The following is a 25,712-nucleotide window of genomic DNA, read 5'->3' as shown; positions in this document are numbered from 1 at the left end:
ATTTGGCTTCACACAGTAACGTTAATGTATAAAAACAAATGAATTTAGTTAACATGGTACCGCTTTACGGGTTCTGTATTTTAGGGTAATTCATAATATTTGCATAATATCCCAGATAACATCTCTGACGGTAACAATTAGTATAGAATTGTGTTACAGCACGGTCCGAGTTGAGAGCCGAACCAAATAAACATGGCGGACTCCTCGCGCACTGTAGAGTGTGAAATATTTACTGGTAAAGAAATGGACACTCAAATGGAAGAACGTGTGAATAATGAGAATGGTGGTGAATGTGACAAGGAAGAAGACGTGACTAACACTCAAACAGAGGACCCTTTCAAAAAACCTGCTCTCTTTGCGGCGCCTTCGCTCGTGAGTAAACGAGGTCTTGTCGCGAGCAGAGCAGCAAAAAAGCCCACACATGAAGAAAATGGCGACAAAGAACAACTACAACCATCTACTTCTGATAGTAGTGAGGCATATTCAGATGAGCAAACCACCCCTTCCACGTCGGATAATGACAACACAACGTCACGGAAAGGTGCAGCGAGCGAAAAAGACAAGACTAGTGATGGTGTAGCCGCAAAGACCAAACTGCAAGACGTCCAACCCCCACCAAGATTTCCTGTCAAAGGAACACCTATTGGCAAATTAAAACCCCACCCTCCTGTTCCATACGCCGAACCTCCTTGGGCAGGAGTGGCAGATGTCCCATATTCCCTAGAAATCCTCAAGAATGGCACTATAGTTGATACGGTCCCACTCACCCAGCAGAGTTATTTTGTGGTCGGACGTTTACCTGTGTGTGACGTAACCCTGGAACACCCCTCAATCTCCAGGTATCACGCTGTCATTCAGTACCGTGGGCTGGCAGGAGAGGAGGAGGCAGTTGGAGAGGCGAGAGGGTTCTATGTCCATGACCTGGGCAGCACACATGGTACCTTCGTCAACAAGAACAAGATACCACCGAATACCTACATCAGAGTGCGGGTTGGGCACGTAGTCAAATTCGGGGGAAGCACTAGACTTTTCATCATGCAGGTAAAAAATATAAGAATTGTTCCTTCATGCCAGAAAACATTACTTGGTGTTCGTACCATTCAGAAATAGGCTAAGTAAAATGTTATACACCGTGCACTTACTACCCCAAGTAGGCTAGATGTACTAGACCAGAATAGACGTCCTTAGACTATAAACCTCTATCACTTATGTAGTCCTTTATCATTGTAGTTCTGAATAGCCCTCTGTCTCTGCAGGGTCCAGAGTTTGACGAAGAGGCGGAGTCAGACCTGACTGTCACAGAGCTGCGGGAGCGAGCCAGGAAGCAGCGGGAGGACCTGGAGAGGAGGATGATGGGAGAAGGCTCAGATGAGGAGGAAAAGGAAGAGGGGAAAGAAAGCAGTGGCATCAAGGGAATGAGTTTAAACAATGATTCGGGCTGTTCCTGGGGAATAGGTAAGCTTTCAATGCTCAGCACCCGGAGAGACTGTAATGCATTGCTCAGAATTGTTTACTTACACTAATTGCAATTAACCACTGCTACCATATCACAGCTCTGTAGCTTCAACTCAAGCCCTCAATATGTTGACTTTAATCTCTCTCTCTCGCCTTCCTGTCTATCTATACATACAGTTGAAATCAAAGTTTACATACACTTAGGTTGGAGTCATTAAAACTCATTTTTCAACCACTCCACACATTTCTTGTTAACAAACTATAGTTTTGGCAAGTCGGTTAGGACATCTACTTTGTGCATGACATAAGTAATTTTTCCAACAATTGTTTACAGACAGATTATTTCTATTATAATTCAATGTATCACAATTCCAGTGGGTCAGAAGTTTACATTCACTAAGTTGGCTGTGCCTTTAAACAGCTTGGAAAATTCCAGAAAATGATGTCATGGCTTTAGAAGCATCTGATAGGCTAATTGACATAATTTGAGTCAATTGGAGGTGTACCTGTGGATGTATTTCAAGGCCTACCTTCAAACTCGGTGCCTCTTTGCTTGACATCATGGGAAAATCAAAATAAATAAGCCATGACCTCAAAAAAAAAGTCCAATCATTGAATTATTATTTATTTTTTTCACCTTTATTTAACCAGGTAGGCTAGCAATGCAGGTGTAGAAGCACGGTGGCTAGGAAAAACTCCCTAGAAAGGCCAGAACCTAGAAAGAAACCTAGAGAGGAACCAGGCTATGAGGGGTGGCCAGTCCTCTTCTGGCTGTGCCGGGTGGAGATTATAACAGAACATGGCCAAGATGTTCATAAATGACCAGCATGGTCAAATAATAATAATCACAGTGGTTGTTGAGGGTGCAACAGGTCAGCACCTCAGGAGTAAATGTCAGTTGACTTTCCATAGCCGATCATTCAGAGTATCTCTACCGCTCCTGCTCTCTCTAGAGAGTTGAAAACAGCAGGTCTGGGACAGGTAGCACGTCCGGTGAACAGGTCAGGGTTCCATAGCCGCAGGCAGAATAGTTGAAACTGGATCAGCAGCACGGCCAGGTGGACTGGAGACAGCAAGGAGTCATCAAGCCAGGTAGTCCTGAGGCATGGTCCTAGGGCTCAGGTCCTCCGAGAGAGAGAAAAAGAGAGAGAGAATTAAAGAGAGCATACTTAAATTCACACAGGATACCGGATAAGACAGGAGAAATACTCCAGATATAACAGACTGACCCTAGCCCCCTGACACAAACTACTGCAGCATAAATACTGGAGGCTGAGACAGGAAGGGTCGGGAGACACTGTGGCCCCGTCCGACGATACCCCCGGACAGGGCCAAACAGGCAGGATATAACCCCACCCACGTTGCCAAAGCACAGCCCCCACACCACTAGAGGGAAAACTTCAACCACTAACTTACCATCCTGAGACAAGGCCAAGTATAGCCCACGAAGATCTCCGCCACGGCACAACCCAAGGGGGGGTGCCAACCTGGACAAGAAGATCAAGTCAGTGACTCAACCCACTCAAGTGACGCACCCCTCCTAGGGACAGCATGGAAGAGCGCCAGTGACTCAGCCCGTCATAGGGTTAGAGGCAGAGAATCCCAGTGGAGAGAGGGGAACCGGCCAGGCAGAGACAGCAAGGGCGGTTCGTTGCTCCAGTGCCTTTCCATTCACCTTCACACTCCTGGGCCAGACTACACTCAATCATAGGACCTACTGAAGAGATGAGTCTTCAATAGACAAAGTCTGCGTCTGTCACATGGATGGGCAGATCATTCCATAAAAATGGAGCTCTATAGGAGAAAGCCCTGCCTCCAGCTGTTTGCTTAGAAATTCTAGGGACAGTAAGGAGGCCTGCGTCTTGTGACCGTAGCATACGTGTAGGTATGTACGGCAGGACCAAATCAGAAAGATGGGTAGGGGCAAGCCCATGTAATGCTTTGTAGGTTAGCAGAAAAACCTTAATCAGCCCTCGCCTAAACAGGAAGCCAGTGTAGAGGCTAGCACTGGAGTAATAGGATCATTTTTTTTTGGTTCTCGTCAAGATTCTAGCAGCCGTGTTTAGCACTAACTGAAGTTTATTTAGTGCTTTATCCGGGTAGCCGGAAAGTAGAGCATTGTAGTAGTCTAATCTAGAAGTGACAAAGGCATGGATTATTTTTTTCTTCATAATTTTTGGACAAAGTTTCTGATTTTTGCAATGTTACGTAGATGGGGAAAAAAGCTGTCCTTGAAACAGTCTTGATATGTTCGTCAAAAGAGAGATCAGGGTCCAGAGTAACACCGAGGTCCTTCAGTTTTATTTGAGACGACTGTAAAACCATCAAGATTGTCAGATTCAACAGAAGATCTTTGTTTCTTGGGACCTAGAACAAGCATCTCTGTTTTGTCCGAGTTTAAAAGTAGAACATTTGCCGCCATTCACTTCCTTATGTCTGAAACACAGGCTTCCAGGGAAGGCACTTTTGGGGCTTCTCCATGTTTCATTGAAATGTACAGCTGTGTGTCGTCCGCATAGCAGTGAAAGTTAACGTTATTTTTCCGAATGACATCGCCAAGAGTTAAAATATATAGTGAAAACAATAGTGGTCCTAAAACAGAGGCTTGAGGAACACTGAAATGTACAGTTGATTTGTCAGAGGACAAACCATCCACAGAGACAAACTGATATCTTTCCGACAGATAAGATCTGAACCAGGCCAGAACTTGTCTGTGTTGACCAATTTGGGTTTCCAATCTTTCCAAAAGAATTTGATGATCGACGGTTTCAAAAGCAGCACTAAAGTCTAGGAGCACAAGGACAGATGCAGAGCCTCGGTCTGATGCCATTGAAAGGTCATTTGTTCTTATTTTCCTCAATTAAGTTTGAAAAATAGGATGATCGAGCAGCAGTGAGGGCTCTTCGATACTGCACAGTACTGTCTTTCCAAGCTAGTCGGAAGACTTCCAGTTTGGTGTAGCGCCATTTCCGTTCCAATTTTCTGGAAGCTTGCTTCAGAGCTCGGGTATTTTCTGTATACCAGGGAGCTAGTTTCTTAAGACAAATGTTTTTAGGGTTTTGACTGCATCTAGGGTATTGCGCAAGGTTAAATTGAGTTCCTCAGTTAGGTGGTTAACTGATTTTTGTACTCTGACGTCCTTGGGTAGGTGGAGGGAGTCTGGAAGGGCATCTAGGAATCTTTGGGTTGTCTGAGAATTTATAGCAATACTTTTGATGATCCGTGGTTGGGATCTGAGCAGATTATTTGTTGCGATTGCAAACGTAATACAATTGTGGTCCGATAGTCCAGGATTATGAGGAAGAACATTAAGATCCACAACATTTATTCAACGGGACAAAACTAGGTCCAGAGTATGACCGTGGCAGTGAGTAGGTCCAGAGACATGTTGGACAAAACCCACTGAGTCGATGATGGCTCCGAAAGCCTTTTGGAGTGGCTCTGTGGACTTTTCCATGTGAATATTCAAGTCACCAAAAATTTGAATATTATCTGCCATGACTACAATGTCTGATAGGAATTCAGGGAACTCAGTGAGGAATGCTGTATATGGCCCAGGAGGCCTGTAAACAGTAGCTATAAAAAGTGATTGATAGATTTCATGACTAGAACCTCAAAAGACGAAAACTGCGGGGGGGGGTTTGTAAATTGAAATATCTTAAATGTTAGCAACACCCCTGCCTTTCCGGGATGCGCGGGGGATATGGTCACTAGTGTAACCAGGAGGTGAGGCCTCATTTAACATAGCAAATTCATCAGGCTTAAGCCATGTTTGTCAGGCCAATCACATCAAGATTATGATCAGTGATTAGTTCATTGACTATAGCTGCCTTGGAAGTGAGGGATCTAACATTAAGTAGCCCTATTTTGAGATGTGAGGTATCACAATCTCTTTCAATAATGGCAGGAATGGAGGAGGTCTTTATTCCAGTGAGATTGCTAAGGTGACCACCGCCATGTTTAGTTTTGCCCAACCTAGGCCGAGGCACAGACACGGTCTCAATGGGGATAGCTGAGCTGACTAAACTGACTGCTAGTGGCAGACTCCACTAAACTGGCTGCCTGGCCTGCACGCACCCTGCTGCCTGGCCTGCACCCTATCTAATTGTGGAGCTAGTCTGATTCATCCTTGGTAGCAATTTCCAAATGCCTGAAGATACCACGTTCATCAGTACAAACAAGTATAAACACCATGGGACCACGCAGCCGTCATACCTCTCAGGAAGGAGATGCGTTGTCTCCTAGAGATGAATGTACTTTGGTGCGAAAAGTGCAAATCAATCCCAGAACAGCAAAGGACCTTTATTTATTTTATGTAACTAGGCAAGTCGGTTAAGAACTAATTCTTATTTTCAATGACGGTCTAGGAACAGTGGGTTAACTGCCTTGTTCAGGGGCAGAACGACAGATTTTTACCTTGTCAGCTCGGGGATTCGATCTTGCAACCTTTCGGTTACTAGTCTAACACTAACCACTAGGCTACCCTGCCGACCTTGTGAATATGCTGGAGGAAACGGGTACAAAAGTATCTATATCCACAGTAAAACTAGTCCTATATCGACATAACCTGAAAGGCTGCTCAGCAAGGAAGAAGCCACTGCTCCAAAACCGCCATAAAACAGCCACACTACGGTTTGCAACTGCACATAGGACAAAGATTGTACTTTTTGGAGAAATGTCCTCTGGTCTGATGAAACAAAAATAGAACTGTTTGGCCATAATGACCATCGTTATGTTTGGAGGAAAAGGGGTGAGGCTTACAAACCTGACTCAGTTACACCAGCTCTGTCAGGAGGAATGGGCCAAAATTCACCCAACTTATTGTGGGAAGCTTGTGGAAGGCTACCCAAACGTTTGACCCAAGTTAAACAATTTGAAGGCAATGCTACCAAATACTAATTGAGTGTATGTAAACTTCTGACCCACTGGGAATGTGATGAAAGAAATAAAAGCTGAAATAAATTACTCCACTATTATTCTGACATTTCACGTTCTTATAATAAAGTGATGATCCTAACTGACCTAAGACGGGGAATGTTTACTTGGATTAAATTTCAGGAATTGTGAAAAACTGAGTTTAAATGTATTTGGCTAAGGTGTATGTAAACTTCTGACTTCAACTGTACATGTGTAGCTGATGAGGCGGCCCCTGAAGAGGATGAGAACGAGGAGAACCCCTTTTCCACAGAGTTCCAGGAGGACCAAGAGGCTGCTTACCTGAAGGACCCTAAGAAAGCACTGCAGGGCTTCTTTGACAGAGAAGGTCAGACCTTTGGAGAAAGACGTTCACTAGTACCATAATCATGTTTCCTGTTGGTGTGTTTGACAGTGTCTCGCTATCTGTCTTTTATTTCAGGGGAAGAGCTCGAGTTTGAGTATGAAGACAAAAGCCACGGTACCTGGCTCTGCAGAGTAAAGTAAGCTTTTTATTTTGTCTGAGGGTATGTAATTGTGTGGAATCATGTATTATATCATGCAAATTATATTGCCGTCCTTCTCAAATTTGGACCTGTAGGTCTGCAGCCCCTCTGGTTTTTATTCATCCCCACTAATCAGGGACTGATTCAGACCTAGTCAATTAGTGACATTTATCTTTCAACGAACTACCAGGTAGAAAATGTACATACTGAATAGAATGTAAAACATGTCACCTCCTTTCCACACACAGGCTCCCAGTGGATGACGCTTCGGGGAAGCAGCTGGTCGCTGAGGTGACCCACACAGGGAAGAAGAAAGATGCGGCCATCCAGTCTTCCCTGGAGGCGTGTCGCATCCTGGAGGCCCGGGGCCTGCTCAGGCAGGAGGCAGGTGGGGGTCCTAGCAGAGCTGCTACATCAGCCCACAGCAGAACTGTTACTATTTACTGTAGTCAATGCAGCCTGCTAAATCAACAGTATGAGTGGTTCAGCAGCTCCTAGTCATTTGTTCAAATATTCCAAAGTTATATTGAAATGTAACATTATACACAGTGAATACCCTACAAAACAGTGAATAGCTCACATTGAGGTGATGGCTTGCCGTTTTGGTTGTTATTCAAGTTTTTATTTACAATGTATATTTATTATAATAATAATTCATTTCATTTGTAAAGTGATTTTCACAGACACAAAAATAAAACATTTAATAAAAACAATCCAGAACACAGACAACAATCAAAGCTATATACAGGTGTTGCCAGATCCGGAGAACAGAATTAGTAGAGGACAGAGACTGCAGCCTAATTGTGTCTGGAAATACGCCCCACAGCCGCAGCGCCACGCAACTGACAGTCTTGTCACCCATAGTCTGCTGCGGGGCTGCTGAAGGGATACGGACCTGGAGAAGCGAAGGGTGCGTGTGGGACAGGAGGGTAGAATAAGGTCAGACAGATACTTCAGTCCAGAGATGGCTTGGTAGGTTTGAACCGGGATTTTGTAGTCGACGCGTGAACATATGGGGAGCCAGTAGAGGTTGAACAGCACTGGAGTGATGTGCTTGCGGGAGGAGGTGTGGTTGAGGACACGTGCAGCATAGTTCTGGACATATTGTAGCCTGTTTAGGCACTTGGAAGATGCGCCAACAACTTAGTTTATTCCCTATGTAGGCTTAAAGTACGACAACAGTAGAAGTTACAGACAATGAGCACGATTACATGCACACAATAGTGATTATTGTGGATAGTCAGGTTAATATAATGATTTGTTTAAAACGTTTACATGCTTTGCAACAAGAACGATTTCCCTAATAATCCTGTTTACATGGACACGGAAATCAGACTACTGATGTGCCTTTTGATAAATGCAGAAAATCAGTCATCAAAATCAACAGTGACCATGTTATTTTTGCTAACACTTTTTGATTCTCAGTTTGGACATATAAAGTTTGTATGTGAAAACTATTTACAAGATGCATACTTTGTTCTTCTGAACTCACTTCACTCGAGCACAAGAGGGAGGCTTGCGCTACCCGGTGCTGGAACATGCGCAGATGCCGATGAAGTTTTTTTTACATGTAGATTGCTCAGAAAAAGCAGGTGTTTTAATCGGCGTATGCTTATGACCTTACGCCGATTAAGATAAGCAGAGTAAGGTGTTTACATGACTAATGCCATACTCTGCCTTAATGTTTAAAATTGAATTATTAGTGTGCATGTAAACATACTCAATGGTACCGAGTAAGGACTCAACGTCTGGCGGACCAAGGGGTTAACTTGTTCATAATCCACTCCCTCTAGTTTCCCGCAAGCGCAAGAAGAAGAACTGGGAGGACGAGGATTTCTATGACAGTGACGATGATAACTTTCTGGACCGCACCGGTGCTGTGGAGAAGAAGAGACAGGAGCGCATGAAGAGGGCGGGAAAGATTCAGGAGCGCCCGGACACTTACGAGTCACTGGTAAATAATCATGTCATTAAATACGCTTTCTCACATTTCTACCTCAGGAATTAAAAAAGGTAATACAAAGTCTCTCAAAATGTTCTCACCTAAGAGTGCACCACATACAGTGTTGTAATGTGATATCACTGATGTTGCCAATTCTCTGAAACAGAAGTACACTTTACAAATCCCTAAAACCAAGTTTTTGTTTCAAATAGCCTCTTCTGTCTATTGAAATGTTTTGTGTGCATAGTATGTGATATGTCAGGGGAGGAAGGGTACTATAGCTTTTATGGTGTGAACTAGAGTGACAGGGTGCTTGTTATCTTGCTAAGGTGGCCAAACTGTTGGTGGTTGAGAAGGGGCTGGCAGAGACTGAGAAGAAGCTCAGTGCTACAGGGAGAGGTAAGTGGTGCACAGGAAATGTATTTTTCAACCACCTTTCATCGCAATGTGCATAGATTAGTGTTTCTGAATCCTGTTTCCTTTGAAAAGTGGAATCAGGTGTGTAGTGCTAGGGCAAAAACCAAAATGTGCACCCCTTTGGTTCCCCAGGACCAGGATTAAGAAACACTGGTACACCTACGTTGCTGTCTACTATGTGTAGTTTCACTCAAGTGAGTGGTGTTGTATCTGTCAGTTTGTCTGTATATGTGTGCGAGTGAGACAGAGTGCTTTATCCTCGGGTTTCCATTCACTTCTATTTCTCCCTATCAGACGGCTCTCACTCGTCCTCCGAGGACCCCCTGGATGCCTTCATGGTCGCCGTGCGCAGCGAGGCGGCGCTGGACGGAGTGGAGCGCCGTAAGCTGCACGTGCACGCCGCCGACCTGCGCAAGGAGGCCCAGAGACTGCGTCGGCTGGTGGAGCTCACGCGGCCAGCCCAGATGCCTTCACTGCAGACGGGGTGATATATATGCATATGCATGCAGCTTTCCCCTAATATCTGAATCACCTAGTTGAATGTTGCGTCTTGGTGCCTCTTTCTCACAATGTATCCATTTGTCCGTTATTCTCTCAAATGCCTCTAGATGATGATTGTATATTAGTAGTGCCTATTGCTGTTCCCTCCTAGGAATACTGCATGTCCGCTTCACATGGTTGTACAGTATTGCACTCTGACAATTTCTTCTTCACGGGTCCAGGAGTGGGTCTTCCGATGCAGACAAGCCTAAGAAGCGGTCCCTACCGCTGTTTGGTGCCATGAAGGGAGGCGCCAAGTTCAAACTGAAGACTGGGACCATAGGGGTATGTTCACTTGGCAACAGAGGAGAATATCCATAATAGCTTTTCATAAGAGGGTTTTTGCAAATGCTGGAAAAGCTTTACAGTTTACACAATCCCTAGCCATTTCTTTTGGTCTTAAGTCTGTCTACCTATTTCTTTAGCTCTCTCCCTCTCTCTGCATCTCTTACTCAACAGTTGCCTCTTCTTCACAACCACTCAATTTTTGTTTTGTCTCACTCCTCAATGTGCTCTCTTTCCCTCTTTCTTAGAAGTTGCCCCCAAAGCGAGCCAACCTGCCCGCAGAACTCTTCAACATGAAAGGAGAGGAAGAGGAGGAAGAAGAGGAGGAGGATGACAACAACAAAGGGAGTGAAGACTTGACTGAGGCTGACATCCAGGCTGAGGAACCCCAACAGTCCAATGAAATCACTGATTCCACAGAGGGCTGCAGTACAGGATGCCAGAGGCAGGACCCACCTCTGTCCCAACCCCCCAGAGGTATGATATAAAAGTTGGATGCTGTGTCTTGCCGCCATTTTTCTCACTGTGGCTGCGTTCCGATTCTCTACCCTTCTCCAGAGGTGTGCACTCGTTTACTTTCCCCTCATATATTTAAAAGCATTTGATTGGTGCAAGCATGACTGCTGGGAGTTTCCACCATATTCCTTACAGCAGTCCATTCCTTTAAATCAATGAGGGGGTGTAGGCGTGCACAATTGAAGGGTAGTTAATTGGAATGTAGCCTGTGTCAATTTTATCCATATGGAGCTGTTGTTCTCCCAATCTCCTGTAGATGGCAGTGTTACGTTGGACAGCGCTATACATATTATACTACATATCTATGTATCTCCAAAGTTTGGCTCTGATGTGGCATCATCATGGTGAAATTGTTTTCTGTATCAACGTATCACTATTCAGCTGTGGTCATTGAACAGTGTTTTTGTCTGGTTTTTATAGGGAAAAAGCTGTCCCAGAGAAGTATAGATGTAGAGGAGCCTGAGAAAACCATGGAAGATGCGCCTCTCGGCCGTTTAAAGCCCTTACCAGGTACAGGGACTCACGTTTGTGTCTCTTTGCTCTTCTGTTGGTACGCTGTTTTTCTCTCTGTCTGGTGATGTGCACTATGTCCACAGTTTCATTTCCTGGGTCCTCTCGCCTCCTCAAAACCCATTGGATGAGAAGTTCAGAGGTCCCGCCCCTCTGACCATCTTATCCAATGGGTTTTGAGAAGGAGGCAATGCAATTGAGATTCTCCCATTGTGTGGATGGATTTTAGTTCCTAACTTTAGTTCTGGTGTTTCTCCTCCCATCTTTCTTTAGACCCTAAAGAAGGGGGCAAGGAGGTGGCAGCTGCCAAGCCCAGTCCTAAGATGTTCTTGAAAAAAAGAACCACCGGCCCCAACAGAGTAAGCACTTCGAGCTCAGAGGGCTCCCTCACACACATTCACTCACTCTCACACACACTAGCCAATAATGAGCCAAAACTTGATTGAGAATGAATTAATACTGTTAATCAAGAATGCTGGCGTGCTACACAATCCCCCAAATTTAAATCCAACTGGGCTGATACAATACTAGGTTACTCTGTGAATTTTCTTGTACCATGCGAAGATTCACCCTCTTAAACTCTATTATATTCGGTCTATATTCCATTTACTACCTAATTTGTACCTTGTGGAAAGAGAGCTACTTTGTAGTGTTGGTGCATTTTTTTTTTCTTCGCTCGTTAGAGAAATGCTGTGTCACATTATCATGCTTTTGTCTCCAGCCTCCAGCCGCCCAATCAGGACAGTACCCTGAGGATGACCCAGACTATTGTGTCTGGGTGCCCCCCACAGGTATAAATAACTTCTTGTTAATATTCACTTGTTTATTGCTATGAGTTCTTTTATCTTGTGATGTTAATCACCTACCACCTGGCCCCTTGACATAGGACGGCCATGTCTAGAGGTGAACGCTAGGGTAACACAGAGGTCAAAGACAACTAAATTTGGCTCGGCTTTGTCTAATAAGCCAGGCCCTTAACTTCCCTGGCCTAGCCACCTAGTCAACAGCCAGTGGAATCGCGTGCCGCGAAATACAAATACCTAAAAAATGCTATAACTTCAATTTCTCAAACATATGACTATTTTACACCATTTTAAAGACAAGACTCTCGTTAATCTCACCACATTGTCCGATTTCAAAAAGGCTTTACAGCGAAAGCAAAACATTAGATTATGTCAGGAGAGTACCCTGCCAAAAATAATCACACAGCCATTTTCAAAGCAAGCATATATGTCACAAAAACCAAAACCACAGCTAAATGCAGCATTAACCTTTGATCTTCATCAGATGACACTCCTAGGACATTGTTATACAATACATGCATGTTTTGTTCAATCAAGTTCATATTTATATCAAAAACCAGCTTTTTACATTAGCATGTGATGTTCAGAACTAGCATACCCACCGCAAACTTCCGGTGAATTTACTAAATTACTCATGATTAACGTTCACAAAATACATAACAATTATTTTAAGAATTATAGATACAGAACTCCTTTATGCAATCGCGGTGTCAGATTTTAAAATAGCTTTTCCGCGAAAGCACATTTTTACAATATTCTGAGTACATAGCCCGGCCATCACGGCTAGCTAATTTGACACCCACCAAGTTTGGCCCTCACCAAACTCAGATGTACTATAAGAAAAATTGGATTACCTTTGCTGATCTTTGTCAGAATGCACTCCCAGGACTTCTACTTCAACAACAAATGTTGTTTTGGTTCCAAATAATCCATAGTTATATCCAAATAGCTCCGTTTTGTTCGTGCGTTCAAGTCACTATCCGAAGGGTGACGCGAGAGCGCATTTCGTGACAAAAAAATTCAAAATATTCCATTACCGTACTTCGAAGCATGTCAAACGCTGTTTAAAATCAATTTTTATGCTATTTTTCTCGTAAAATAGCGCTAATATTCCAACTGGGCGACGTTGTATTCATTCAAAGGCTGAAAGAAAGAAAAATTGAGAATTCTCATGAACGCGCATCTCCAGTGTCACTGTTCCCAGCCTGACCACTAACAAATACTCCTGCTGTTCTTCGCCCAGAGACAGGAGACACGTCATTCTACTTTCTGGCGCCTTCTGAGAGCCAATGGAAGCCTTAGAAAATGTCACGTTACAGCAGAGATGCTGTATTTTCGATAGAGATGCAACAGAAGGATAACAAATTGTCAGAGGGCACTTCCTGTATGGAATCTTCTCAGGTTTTGGCCTGCCATATGAGTTCTGTTATACTCACAGACACCATTCAAACCGTTTTAGAAACTTTAGTGTTTTCTATCCAAATCTACTAATTATATGCATATTCTCGTTTCTGGGCAAGAGTAGTAACCAGTTTAAATCGGGTCCGTTTTTTATCCGGCCGTGCAAATACTGCCCCCTAGCCCCAACAGGTTAAACTCGTCAACTGTTCAACCATTTTACAGTAATGTAATTTCTGTCAATGTTTTTGTTTTGGCTGAAGAACCTTCATCAAGACATAAGACCTTTTTGTCTGAACAATCTCACAGGCTTGTAATCTCGCAGCTAGGTGACATTTGGAGTTACACCAAGAGTTTCAGGACTGAGGAAATGTACATTACAGAGCAAGATGTGTGTTCAAGCTATTATTGAACACACTGCACAATGTTCTTTATCAGAAGGACTATTTGTGTTCTCTACCACTCCTGAGTAAGAGGAATAAGGTTGTCCCTGACCTCTGGGATGAAGGGAGCTTGGGAGAAAGAGAAAAGGGAAGTAAACGGGCTTTATGGCCAATTTGTGAAAAGGGAGAGTTTAGACTGCATTTTCATCAGTGGCCAAGGAATGCAGATCAAAGCCACACTGTTAAGATAAGGTTTTAAAGTTTTGCAGGGGTAAGTACACTGCTAAGAGCCATTTGGATTCATTGACAAAACTCATTTTATTTAGCAACTAGCAAGAAACCCACAATTTGGTTATTGGATAAGATTGCGTGCGAGTACCTAAAGGGAAACGTATGTCATTGGAAGACACTGCGATATGTGAAGAAGGTTGGCATGGTTAGGTGGAATAATTTATTTCCCACATAGCTTTTACACATGTGACTACGTAGGGTTTTGTTCTTGGAGCAGATAGCCAGTGACTTAATATAGCAACAAAACAGGCCAACATACTAAATGTGTTTTGCGAGCCAGTCTTAAAGCAGGCACTTTAGACTCTTTGGTCATTGCACTGTCACTTCTTTTTTAATGTTCATGTTCTGAATAATATGCCTAAAACGTTGTCCTCCATGTCTACAGGTCAGTCTGGGGATGGCCGCACCCACCTCAATGAAAAGTATGGCTACTGAACACAAGGCTCAAACCTTTGACCCTTTTTTTTCTCGACTCCACCCACCTGCAGACTTAGCAGCAACACACACACAGGCCTCCATCCCCTCAGTATCTATTTGTGTTCTATGACATTCCTGAGTAAGGGATATTGCATACAACATACACTACCGTTCAGCCTATGTAGATTTTCCATAAAAAGTCAGCTGTTTCCAGCTACATTTACATTTAAGTCATTTAGCAGACGTTCTTATCCAGAGCGACTTACAAATTGGTGCATTCACCTTATAATATCCAGTGGAACAACCACTTTACAATAGTGGTTGTTACAATAGTCATTTACAACATTAACAATGTCTACACTGTATTTCTGATCAATTTTGATGTCATTTTAATGGACAGAAAATGTGCTTTTCTTTCAAAAACAAGGACATTAAGTGACCCTAAACTTTTGAATGGTAGTGTACCCTTTACCACATTTGAATTCACTTCTGGGAAAATGGCAACAATGTGGAGGCTGGCACTGGGAAAGCGTACAGTGTTGCCCTCTTTGTGAAAATGACTAAATTTGATGGTTGCTAGCAGGTTTGTAGTTGTCTCATGTTAACCATTGCCTTCTTTCTCCAAGATGACTATGTCATTGAAACAACTTGGTGAATGTTTTGCATTACATATCCTCGAACAGTGTGAAAAAGGACCAGTCCCATTACAGTTTAGATATCAGTCCTCACATACTGGTTAGTAGGCTAGCCAGCAGATCCAAACCACTTGCTTTTACAGCTGCACTAGGGTCGGAAAGCATTCCTGTGTGTATTAAGACACCGCTGAGCCGGTGCAAGATATGGCTCGGAAAATGAACCTCAATCCAGGGATGAGAAATGTTGGGATAATGGAACAATTCGGAGTATAATGCATTTTCACATCCCTGGATTGAGGTTTGTTTTCCGAGGCATATCTTGAACAAGCTCAGCTGTGTTAATAAAAACAGAAATTATGCCCGACCCTAGTGTAGCTGTAAGGAAGCATCTACTGGCTAGTTACCTTAGTAGGCCTGCCTGAAAGCACTTGACTCACCCCCTTGTATGTAATAGAGAGAGGCTGCACTTAAACCGAGTCCAATTTGAATTGGCCCTATCCTATGTCAGATGGGTGTACAGCATATAGTGAAGGATTTAGTGTTAGTGTCCACATTCACTCATCCGAGGTCGGCTTTGTTACTTTGGCTGCTCTCTCGCAGCTAAGCCCACCTGACGTCCGAACAGTATGGGTTCGCTGCTGGGTTTCACTGTCAATTGCTGGCATAACCCTCTTTCAAAGGAGAGTGAGTGTGGCGGAGAGTGAGGGAGCGCATTTAAGCAGCTTGCAGACCATCTGGACACGTGTGTGGCATTACTGGATAAAACGCAAGCTGATAATGAGTCAAGTCAAAGTAGTGTGTGTGTGTCCTCCCTCTCCAAAGTGTCTTTTTAACCAGATCTTCATTACTAGTGACTCAGCGTTTAGGAGGCTGGTGTGTGTGTGAAGTAGGGTTTCATTTGTGTTTATGGCTACCTAGAGCAGGATTACACTGCCTCAGAAATTCCACACGGCATTTATTCTTGTGTTCATTTTCTCCCTCCACCTCACTACTATTGTATCTTATTCCTTCCAGCTGAGACTCTTAAACATGGAAGGTTAAAAGTAATACCCTTCCAGAAGTTGTGTATTTTGTTACTTTTTATTTGTACAATAAAGTTGTCCACACGGTACTTAGCCCACGGGGTTGTTCAGATTCCATCTTTGAAGGTTTGCAGTGAAGACTCATTTTCCCACAAATAAATAGCTCCATGTTTTTAGACATTTGTTTGAGTCTACAACTGCACGTCTCCTCATCTCCAGTTCAACCACTGAATCTCTACCCCTCAATTTTCAATCCCCAAAGCCTCCAACCTCCCCATCCATCTCAATGTATACCGGCATGTTTCTCACAGTCAACCATGTGGAGTGGTGCTTACGTTAGCTAGTGTGTGTGAGATCCACTGTTTCCATTAACTTATCCAGTGATTTTGTTGACATAGAAAATGGATGCGACAATTGCCTGCTACAGTGCGTTTCCACTTAACCATCCTATGTCGATTTTAAAAACAGCAGGACGTAATGTCACACCTCAACAACAAAAAAGAAACCAGTGTTGAATAAAAGTTGTGGTTGAAGTGTTTCCATCACCCATTTAGGCAAATTGCGCAATAATACATTGGTGACAGCCTGTATGCCCTCCCACCGATCATTTTCATGTCTCTGGTACCCTGCAAAAGCCAGCATGGATAGAATGCAATAATTGACTAATATTTGCCATATTCTAATAATGATCATGTGCCCACGTGTCACCTCGGTCCGTGCCATGGTGAGACTTGCACTCCTGTAGCTCTATTATAATTGGATGGTTAAACTTGCATCCAGCCAACCAGAACAGCAAGACGAAACAATTCAGGCATTCTTGAGTCAGAACAATCCTTGTCCTGCAAAGAAAACATTTTTTGTTTAAAAAATGTAATTTCCTAGCAGTAGACATTTTTAGATTTGAATGTGGAGTGGAGCTTTAGTTGTGTGATGACATCACGTGAAAAAAATCCACCCATGTCAATCGGATAAAAATGTTACCGATGTTTAGAAAATATGTATATCTGCCGTTTCCATTACACGTCGCAAAGATTTTTTTTGCTTTGTCGAATAAACCTGAGAATGGAAACCTACCTACTGACACAAACAGTCTGATCTGGCAATAAGCAGCTTGCACCATTTGGTGAGATGTTCTGCTGTGATCCAGTGAGGAGGGGTGGGAACCTTGTCGTCTTGGCAGGCTTTGATGTGACACACCGCAAGTCCTGCCTCACTCTACGCCACCACTCAGCCTTTGCACCCGCATATACATACTATTATTCGCGCATGCACTCTCTGATATGTGGGCCTCTTATCTGCAGAAGCCCATAACTCACATACCAGGTGCACAAGCTGCACGCACTTCTGCAAATACACACAGGTTGCATACACATACTTTATGCAGGCACGTACTGTACTCACACGCGTTCAAATCTCAGTTCCCATAAACACACTTTTCCAAATCCCAGTGCCGCAGGACCTCCAGACAACTTTGGCCCTGGGCTCTCGTTCCAGAGCCTCCTCTCTAAGCTCCTGGCCCAGCCCATGCTGCCTGACCCTCTATATCCTCCTGACCCAATTGGCTCTTGAAGGATGGAGTAATCCCAGATTCAACTCCCAGAGCTCCACCAGTACTGGAGCTAGAGATGCAGTAGATCAGGGTCACGGATCAGAAGCTGGGTGGGCCACGGCAATGAGGAAGGCGACACACAGAGTGACAGGGAGAATATGTCCTCACTGAAAATAAATGACACTCGTTTTTTGATTCACCTCGTGCATTGACTGGATTGAAATGGGATTGATGCTAACCCTGGTACACAGCTAATCCAAAATGGTAATCGTGTCAATGCACGTAGAATTAGTCTATGTAACGTGATGTAAAATGTATCACTCCTAAGAATCAAGATGCCACAGAGCATTTATTTGTTCATAAATTATGCGAGGGACACAGAAATGTCAGAGCGCTGTACAACATTCACTCTAGCAGAGCTTGGTTATGGTGACATTGTTTTGATCGCAACATGTCCATCAAGGGTTATATTCATATGCATAAATAGGTTGTCTGGTCACTGATTACGTTAGCATATCGACCCTACAGTCAAGACTAGCCTCAGTTTTACGTTCAATACATCAGGAGTGTCATTCAGAGGCATAAAGATGAGACGTTTGGGATGACTGTTGGTTGTCTCATACATGTGGCGATGTGCCACCGAAGAAAAGGAGGTACATACAGGGTTAGAAATGTGTTGCATAGCGTACTACACAAACTCATGACACAGCACTGAAATTAAAGCAGTAAATCATGTCATATTCTTATAGATTTCTTATACTTCCTTTCTTTTCTGCACCACAGCACAGTGAAATGCATACAGGAAAAGAGGACAAAGTATTTGATGTTATCCTGTTTTCCTCTTAAGGTGATATTCACAAACTTGTCAACAGGTTGAGGGTTACATTGTTAAAGGTTACCTCTTGAACTAGTCATACATTTCATAGTATCTGGGCCCGGTTTCCCAAAAGCATCTTAAAGCTAAGTTCATCGTTAAACCCTTCGTAGGAGCAACGTTAAATATCCGAGCTGTTTCCCAAAACTATCGTTAACATTGCACTTGAAAGCCCTCGTAATCTAACGCCTGACTCAGATCACTCGTAGAATAGCTAAGTGCAACTTTAGATGCTTTTTTGCCCTCTAGCATCACTTAATGAACAGAAGATCTCCGCTAAACATAGAATCACATGGTTGACTGATCTCTCTGTGACCGCCGATAACTTCAGAACAAAGTTGACTACAAAGACGAATTTGCTTATGTCTTTGCAATTGATACAAACGAGCGACGTATAAAAATATGCTTCAAAGTGAAAACCGAGATGACTGCATTAAAATATAAACAGTAGGCTGTAGGTGTTTTCAATAATATGTTGAAATAGATTTAATGTTCAATCAATTGAGTTCTATTTTGCTGCATGTAGGCTACTGTATATAATTTCTCTAAATATATTTAATGATGTGTAGCCTAACGTGCGCAATGATGTGCCAAATCGGTGATTTAGTGCATTTTTATTGGGTAAGCATTAAAAGCATTAGAATACGCCGCTCAATATTTGCAGCCGTAGGTGGTAATATCTCTCAAGGAGCTGATCCGTCGTCAGTATTGTGAAATAATTATAATGTTAAGGAAATATTTGAATGGAGAAAGCTGATCTCCATTTCGACCCTAGTATCGACGCACTTAGCGCTGGTTGATATCACGAAATATAGACTCTACTTTTTTTCCCTAGCACTACACCGCTGATTTAAATAACCAACTCATCATCAAGCTTTGATTATTTGAATCAGCTGTGTAGTGCTAGGGCAAAAACTAAAATGTGGGGGGCCCAGGACCGAGTTTGGGAAACCCTGGTCTCGACAACAAACCTGTCTTGCGTTTGTTTGACCTTTGATTGTCGTCAACATACATTTCCCTTGTATCAAGCTTGTGTTGTCCTTCAAAAATATTTTTGATAATCCATTTTTAGAACAACCATCCATTGAAAATGTGTCCAAAAGACAGCTGTTAATGTATGAAATACCTGAAGTGTCCTTGGAACGGAGAGCTTGGGTGAAGCGGTGTATTTTTAAAGCAATTTCTATTGTAGCCTTGTTGTTCACACATACCGTCTGCCCCCGTCTCACATCATCATCCAATATCAGGGTTAAGATCTCCCCATTCTTAGTGTCTTAGATGGTTCTGTCAAGTGAACCAGTTGTCCGAGCAACAGCATGATTTGACAGAGCAGGATTATCTGAGAGTACTATATTGACCTTCAAACATTGGCATTGTCAAGTTGCCCTAAAGGTCATACCATAATGGTATTACTCATTATTTAGCTCGGTCTCGTCTTCAGAATTTGAAGTCTGGGAGTCTGGGGTCTCCTATAGAGTCAATAAGTGAGGAAGGGGGGGTTTTGTTGGTGTTATCCCCTCACACACACGGGGGGTCTTCGGACGGAGTCAAGGGATTGCACGGAGGGACCCTGCTGAGGGACCGGAAGGCAAAAATTGAGGGATCGTAGGCGTACCTGGGCAGAGGGCGAATCCCAGTCAAGTTCTGTGGACAGAAAGAGAGAGTACGATTTAAAAATAAATAAATAGGAAAAAGTTTGGGTTTTGGCTAATCTGGCTTTTATCCTCCATGGATCTGGGTGGATGGAAATAGCACGTCCGACTTACCCTGCTTCTCTGGGCAGTAGCTGGTGGTCATTTACCGGTCAGCCACCACTACTGTAGCTAGGTCAGAGTTAGAGGCTAATGTGACACTAGCTGGTGCCCTCTTACAGAGCCAAGATTCACAGTACGCCGAAGAGAGACTGAATGTTAGTTAGAAACTTAGTTGTGTGTAAAGCTGTTGGTTTCCAGTGTCTGGGGTTTGTTACATTCTATAATTTCATCATCCTCCTCTCTTTTCATCCCTCCCTCAACCTGGACCCGTTTCTCCAATCTCCACCCCACCCGACATCCCTTCAGTCCCATATTTCTCGGCCTTTCCCATCACCTCAATATATATACACCTAATGACATCACCACTATATGATATGACATGACTACATGTCTTTAGGGATCCGACACCGACAGAGACTACTGCGCCACTGTAGCTTGGCAACAAATCCCAACAGTGCTTGTTAACACACTCCAGACCCAGGCAGACTCAGTCCGTCAATGACAAAAAAAAGTTTTCACCGGGTTTTGTTTTTGGTCGTTGAAGGATTAAACACATCTTCCCTGGGAGGAAATTACAGTGTGGGAGAGACAGGTTCCAGGTCAAGAGTCGTAGATGCAGTAAAGTTAAATTGTTCTCCATATGGCTAGCTGCAAGGCAGCCCATTGCATGCGCGAGTCGTTACACCTTGGGACGGATCCGCGTCTGCTGCGCATGTTAGCGTAGCACGTTAGCATTCCCCAGAGTCATATAGAGTCATCCAGCGTCTAGGGCTGATAGACATTATAGCCCAAAAAGGTTGAGTTCTGAGGATACTGCAGACAGTAAAAAAAAAATAAGTGCTACAGGACCAGTAGTTGAAAACAAATTGATAAATATTTTGGGGGGGAAACAGCTGTCTGATGTGTAAATATTCTCTACTTGAGGGGTTCCTGAACTTTTCATTACATGACCCTGGTCCACAAAGGGAGGTAGGTGTCTTTTGCTCTAGACCAGTGGTCACCAACCTTTTCTGAGTCAATATAATTTTCGCTGTCAAAAAACAAGCCGAGACGTACCGCTCTGATTTTATTTTTACATTACTTACATTTTTTTTTACATTAACCTAATAAAAACTGTTATGTAAGAATGAGGTTTTGTGCAGTAGGCCTAACACATTAACACAGCATATGGGCTATATGCCTGGCCTGACAATAGTTTTCTTCTCAGACCATATTTTATTTCAAAACTTGAGCTTTGATAAAAAAAATATCATTTGGTGTAGCACTTCCAAGACACAGCTGAGCACTTTTATTTTATTCTGGACGAGGAGGGAGCTGGGCTCACAAAAAAACGAGGTCAAACTATGACGTCAGTGATCTTCAGGTCGGAAAGTCGGAGCTCTAGAATGATGTCAGAGTTTCCAACTTGGAATTTCGAGTTGGTTGACCGTTCAAATCGATTTTTCCCAGTTGGATCTCTTTTTTTTTTTTTTTCCCCAGTTGTCTTGAAAGCACCATGACAAAATAGATAATGGTGCCTCATGCACAAATTCATGTTGTTCCTATGACCAGAGAAAGTTAAATATTCCTCGATATTAAAATAGACAAGACGAGCTGCTAATAATAATTCAAGCGCAGGGCTATCGATACACTTGGTTACTAATTCATTGCAGCTACAGCGCAAGTGGTAGTATGAAGAACTGCGTTTTTTGTTTTGTAATAAAAACTTAAACATGAACACACTCATAAAAACAGCAGCTCTTTGCTGTATTCTTCAGGCTCTCTCTGGTCATGGTTTTTAAAAGTTATTAAATCTCATGTAGGCTAGTATCAAACTTTGCTGGAATCTGTAGGCAATGTGATTTGAGCTATCCAATTTAGCAACAGATGGGAACACTGCCTTCCCGTTGCGCAAGGGCTTCTGAATCTAAGTTCACCTACTGTCAACAGCAGGAGCGCAAGCCTTTATCGTTGGCTTTTATACAGAAATGTTTGGTAATAGACTAGGAATGCCTTGAAGATCGACCAGTCGATCACCCGGTTGGTGACAACTGCTCTATATCCACCATAAGGCTTGTGCAGCTACCGAATAGTAAGTTTAAACATAGACAAACCTTTATGTTAAAACATTGAAGTTACTAAATAGATTAATAATGTGATTCCTTAGGCCAATTAAATTTATTAACAAAATAAAGATAATAGTATTTGTATCAATTGTCATCCCTTGACGTAGTGTATATTCTGGACACCACTCACAACAGAGGGCCCCAACCCACAGTAGGAACCAATGGTCTGCTCTACAATACCTCAAGGTAAGTTGTTCTGATCAGCGGCTCTAAATAAGCTGTAATTTAAGTCTCCTCTTCACTCCCATATGCTTACCTGAGCCTTGATCAAAATCAGACAAATTGCTAGCTAGCACGATAACGTTATATGTAGAAGGACACAGGGAGGTGTCGTCAGTCTCACGTCTCTTAACCTCAGTCTTACTCCATCTCTCCAAATGCCCTGGTCTCCAACTCACTCTTCCTCTTCGGGGGCTGAAAATGCCGCTGGAAAGAATGTCTGACGTTTTACATGCTCCTAACAACTGTACTATTTTGTTCGGTTTTTTTGCATTGTTTGTAACTTATTTTTTTAACTTATTTTGTACATAATGTTGCTGTTACTGTCTCTTATGACCGAAAATAACTTCTGGACATCAGAAAAGCGATTACTCACCTCAAACTGGAAGAAGCTTTTTCCTATAACGAGTCCGACAAGAAGGATATACTGCTTTCCAGAGAACAGGCCCAAATCCCCGCCATTTGCTTGAAGAAAAGACGGAGAAAAAGAGGGCGGAGGTCGGGCTGCCTTCTGAGAATGCGTAGGCGAGCAAGTAAACTCCCACTGCCATCCGTTCTATTGGCCAATGTGCAATCATTGGAAAATAAAATCGATGACTAACGATCAAGATTATCCTACAAACGGGACATTAAAAACTGTAACATCTTATGTTTCACCGAGTCGTGGCTGAACGATGACAAAGATAATATAGAGATGGCGGGATTTTCCATGCACCGGCAGAACAGAGAAGCTGCGTCTGGTAAGACGAGGGGTGGGGGTGTGTGTCTTTTGTCAATAACAGCTGGTGCGCAATGTCTAATATTAAAGAAGTCTCGAGGTATTGCACATCTGAGGTAGAGTACCTTATGATAAGCTTTAGACCACACTATCTACCAAGAGAGCTCTCATCTATATTATTCGTAGCCGTCTATTTACCACCACAGACCGATGCTGGCACTAAGACCACACTCAACCAACTCTATAAAGGCCATAAGTAAACAAGAAAATACTCATCCAGAAGCGGCGCTCCTAGTGGCCGGGGACTTTAATGCAGGCACACTTAAATCCATTTTACCTCATTTCTACCAGCATGTCACATGTGCAACCAGAGGATAAAAATAAAAAAACAGGCCACCTTTACTCCACACACAGAGATGGAAACACAGCTCTCCTCCACCCTCCATTTGGCAAATCGGACCATAATTCTATCCTCCTGATTCCTGCTTACAAGCAAAAACTAAAGCAGGAAGTACCAGTGACTTGCTCAATACGGAAGTGGTTAGATGACACGGATGCTACGCTACAGGACTGTTTTCCTAACACAGACTGGAATATGTTCTGGGATTCATCCAATGGCATTGAGGAGTATACCACCTCAGTCATCGGCTGCATCAATAAGTGCATCGACGACGTTGTCCCCACAGTAACCATACGTACATATCCCAACCAGAAGCCATGGATTACAGGCAACACCTGCATCGAGCTAAAGGCTAGAGCTGGCACTTTCAAGGAGTTGGACACAAATCCAGACGCTTATCAGAAATCCCGCTATGCCCTCAGGCGAACCATCAAACAAGCAAAGCGTCAATACAGGATTAAGATGGAATCCTACTACACCAGCTCTGACGCTCGTCAGATGTGGGGGGCTTGAAAACTATTAGGGACTACAAAGGGAAACGGGAAACCCAGATGCGAGCTGCCCAGTGACGGGAGTCTACCAGATGAGCTAAATGCCTTTTTATGCTCGCTTCGAGGCAAGCAACACTGAAGCATGCACGGGAGCACTAGCTGTTCAAGATGACTGTGTGATAACGCTCTTGGTAGCCGATGTGAGCAAGACCTTTAAACAGGTTAACATTCACAAAGCCGCGGGGCCAGACGGATTACCAGGACGTGTACTCAAAGCATGCGCGGACCAACTGGCAAGTGTCTTCACTGACATTTTCAACCTCTCCATGACCGAGTCTGTAATACTGACACCATAGTGCCCACGAAGCTCATCACTAAGCTAAGGACCCTGGGACTAAACACCTCCCTTTGCAACTGGATCCTGGACTTCCTGACGGGTCGCCCCGAGGTGGTAAGGGTAGGCAACAACACGTCTGCCACGCTGATCCTCAACACTGGGGCCCCTCAGGGATGTGTACTTAGTCCCCTCCTGTACTCCCTGTTCACCCACGACTGCGTGGTCAAACATGACTCCAACACCATTAAGTTTGCAGACGACACAACAGTGGTAGGCCTGATCACCGACAACGATGAGACAGCCTATAGGGAGGAGGTCAGAGACCTGGCAGTGTGGTGCCAGGACAACAACCTCTCCCTCAATGTGAGCAAGACAAAGGAGCTGATCGTGGACTACAGGAAAAGGCAGGCCGAACAGGCCATTCCCACCCCATTCACATTGACGGGGCTGTAGTGGAGCGGGTCGAGAGTTTCAAGTTCCTTGGCGTCCACATTACCAATGAACTATCATGGTCCAAACACACCAAGACAGTCGTGAAGAGGGCACGACAACACCTTTTCCCCCTCAGGAGACCGAAAAGATTTGGCATGGGTCCTCAGATCCTCAAAAAGTTCTACAGCTGCACCATCAAGAGCATGTGTGTACGGCCCAGTACATCACTGGGGCCAAGCTTCCTGCCATCCAGGACCGATATACGAGGCGGTGTCAGAGGAAAGCCCAAAAAAGTGTCAGAGACTACAGTCACCCAAGTCATAGTCTGTTTTCTCTGCTACCGCACGGCAAGCGGCACTAAAGCGCCAAGTCTAGGACCAAAAGGCTCCTTAACAACTTCTACCCCCAAGCCATGACTGCTGAACAATTAATCAAATGGCCACCGGACTATTTACATTGACACCCCCCTCCCCACCCCCCATTTGTTTTGTACACTGCTGCTACTCGCTGTTTATTATCTATGCATAGTCACTTTACCCCAACCTACATGTACAAATTACCTCGACTAACCTGTACCCCTGCATATTGACTCAGTACCGGTACTCCCTGTATATAGCCCCGTTGTTATTTTGTGTTACATTTTATTATTTTTTACTTCAGTTTATTTGGTAAATATTTTCTTAACTCTTCTTGAACTGGGCTTGTAAGTAAGCTTGTAAGTAAGCATTTCACGGTAAGGTCTACACTTGTTGTATTCGGCGCATGTGACAAATACATTTTGATTTGATTTGAAACCAGA

General features: G+C 43.6%; 2 protein-coding genes across 3 annotated transcripts in view; one reads left to right on the top strand and one right to left on the bottom strand.

Annotated features, from left to right (window-relative positions):
* Positions 1-134: 134 nt before the first annotated feature.
* On the top strand, positions 135-16,132 carry slc4a1ap (solute carrier family 4 member 1 adaptor protein). The gene is made up of 14 exons (XM_014210005.3): positions 135-1,041; positions 1,257-1,455; positions 6,590-6,718; positions 6,812-6,872; positions 7,124-7,263; positions 8,669-8,829; positions 9,147-9,216; positions 9,529-9,718; positions 9,957-10,059; positions 10,308-10,536; positions 10,996-11,085; positions 11,359-11,444; positions 11,807-11,876; positions 14,346-16,132. Exons 1-14 carry the CDS (start codon positions 193-195, stop codon positions 14,393-14,395), a joined length of 2,427 nt encoding a protein of 808 aa, XP_014065480.3. The 5' UTR covers positions 135-192; the 3' UTR covers positions 14,396-16,132.
* Positions 2,073-25,712, bottom strand: part of si:dkey-16j16.4 (uncharacterized) — a 99,180-nt gene continuing 75,540 nt past the window's right edge. The window contains exon 5 of one of the 2 annotated variants that reach the window (XM_082955606.1): positions 2,073-2,580. In XM_082955606.1, the coding sequence (XP_082811732.1) occupies positions 2,539-2,580 (42 nt within the window). In that variant the 3' untranslated portion in view covers positions 2,073-2,538. Of the gene's footprint in view, positions 2,581-17,913; positions 20,102-25,712 lie in introns of those variants that run through there. The other variant, XM_014210007.3, reaches the window with a different exon arrangement.

Source organism: Salmo salar, chromosome 09, assembly GCF_965601325.2.
Source record: "Salmo salar chromosome 09, fSalSal1, whole genome shotgun sequence".
Lineage (NCBI taxonomy): Eukaryota > Metazoa > Chordata > Actinopteri > Salmoniformes > Salmonidae > Salmo > Salmo salar.
The sequence above is the reverse complement of the archived record's forward strand: the minus strand, read 5'-3'. Positions and strand labels throughout refer to the sequence as shown.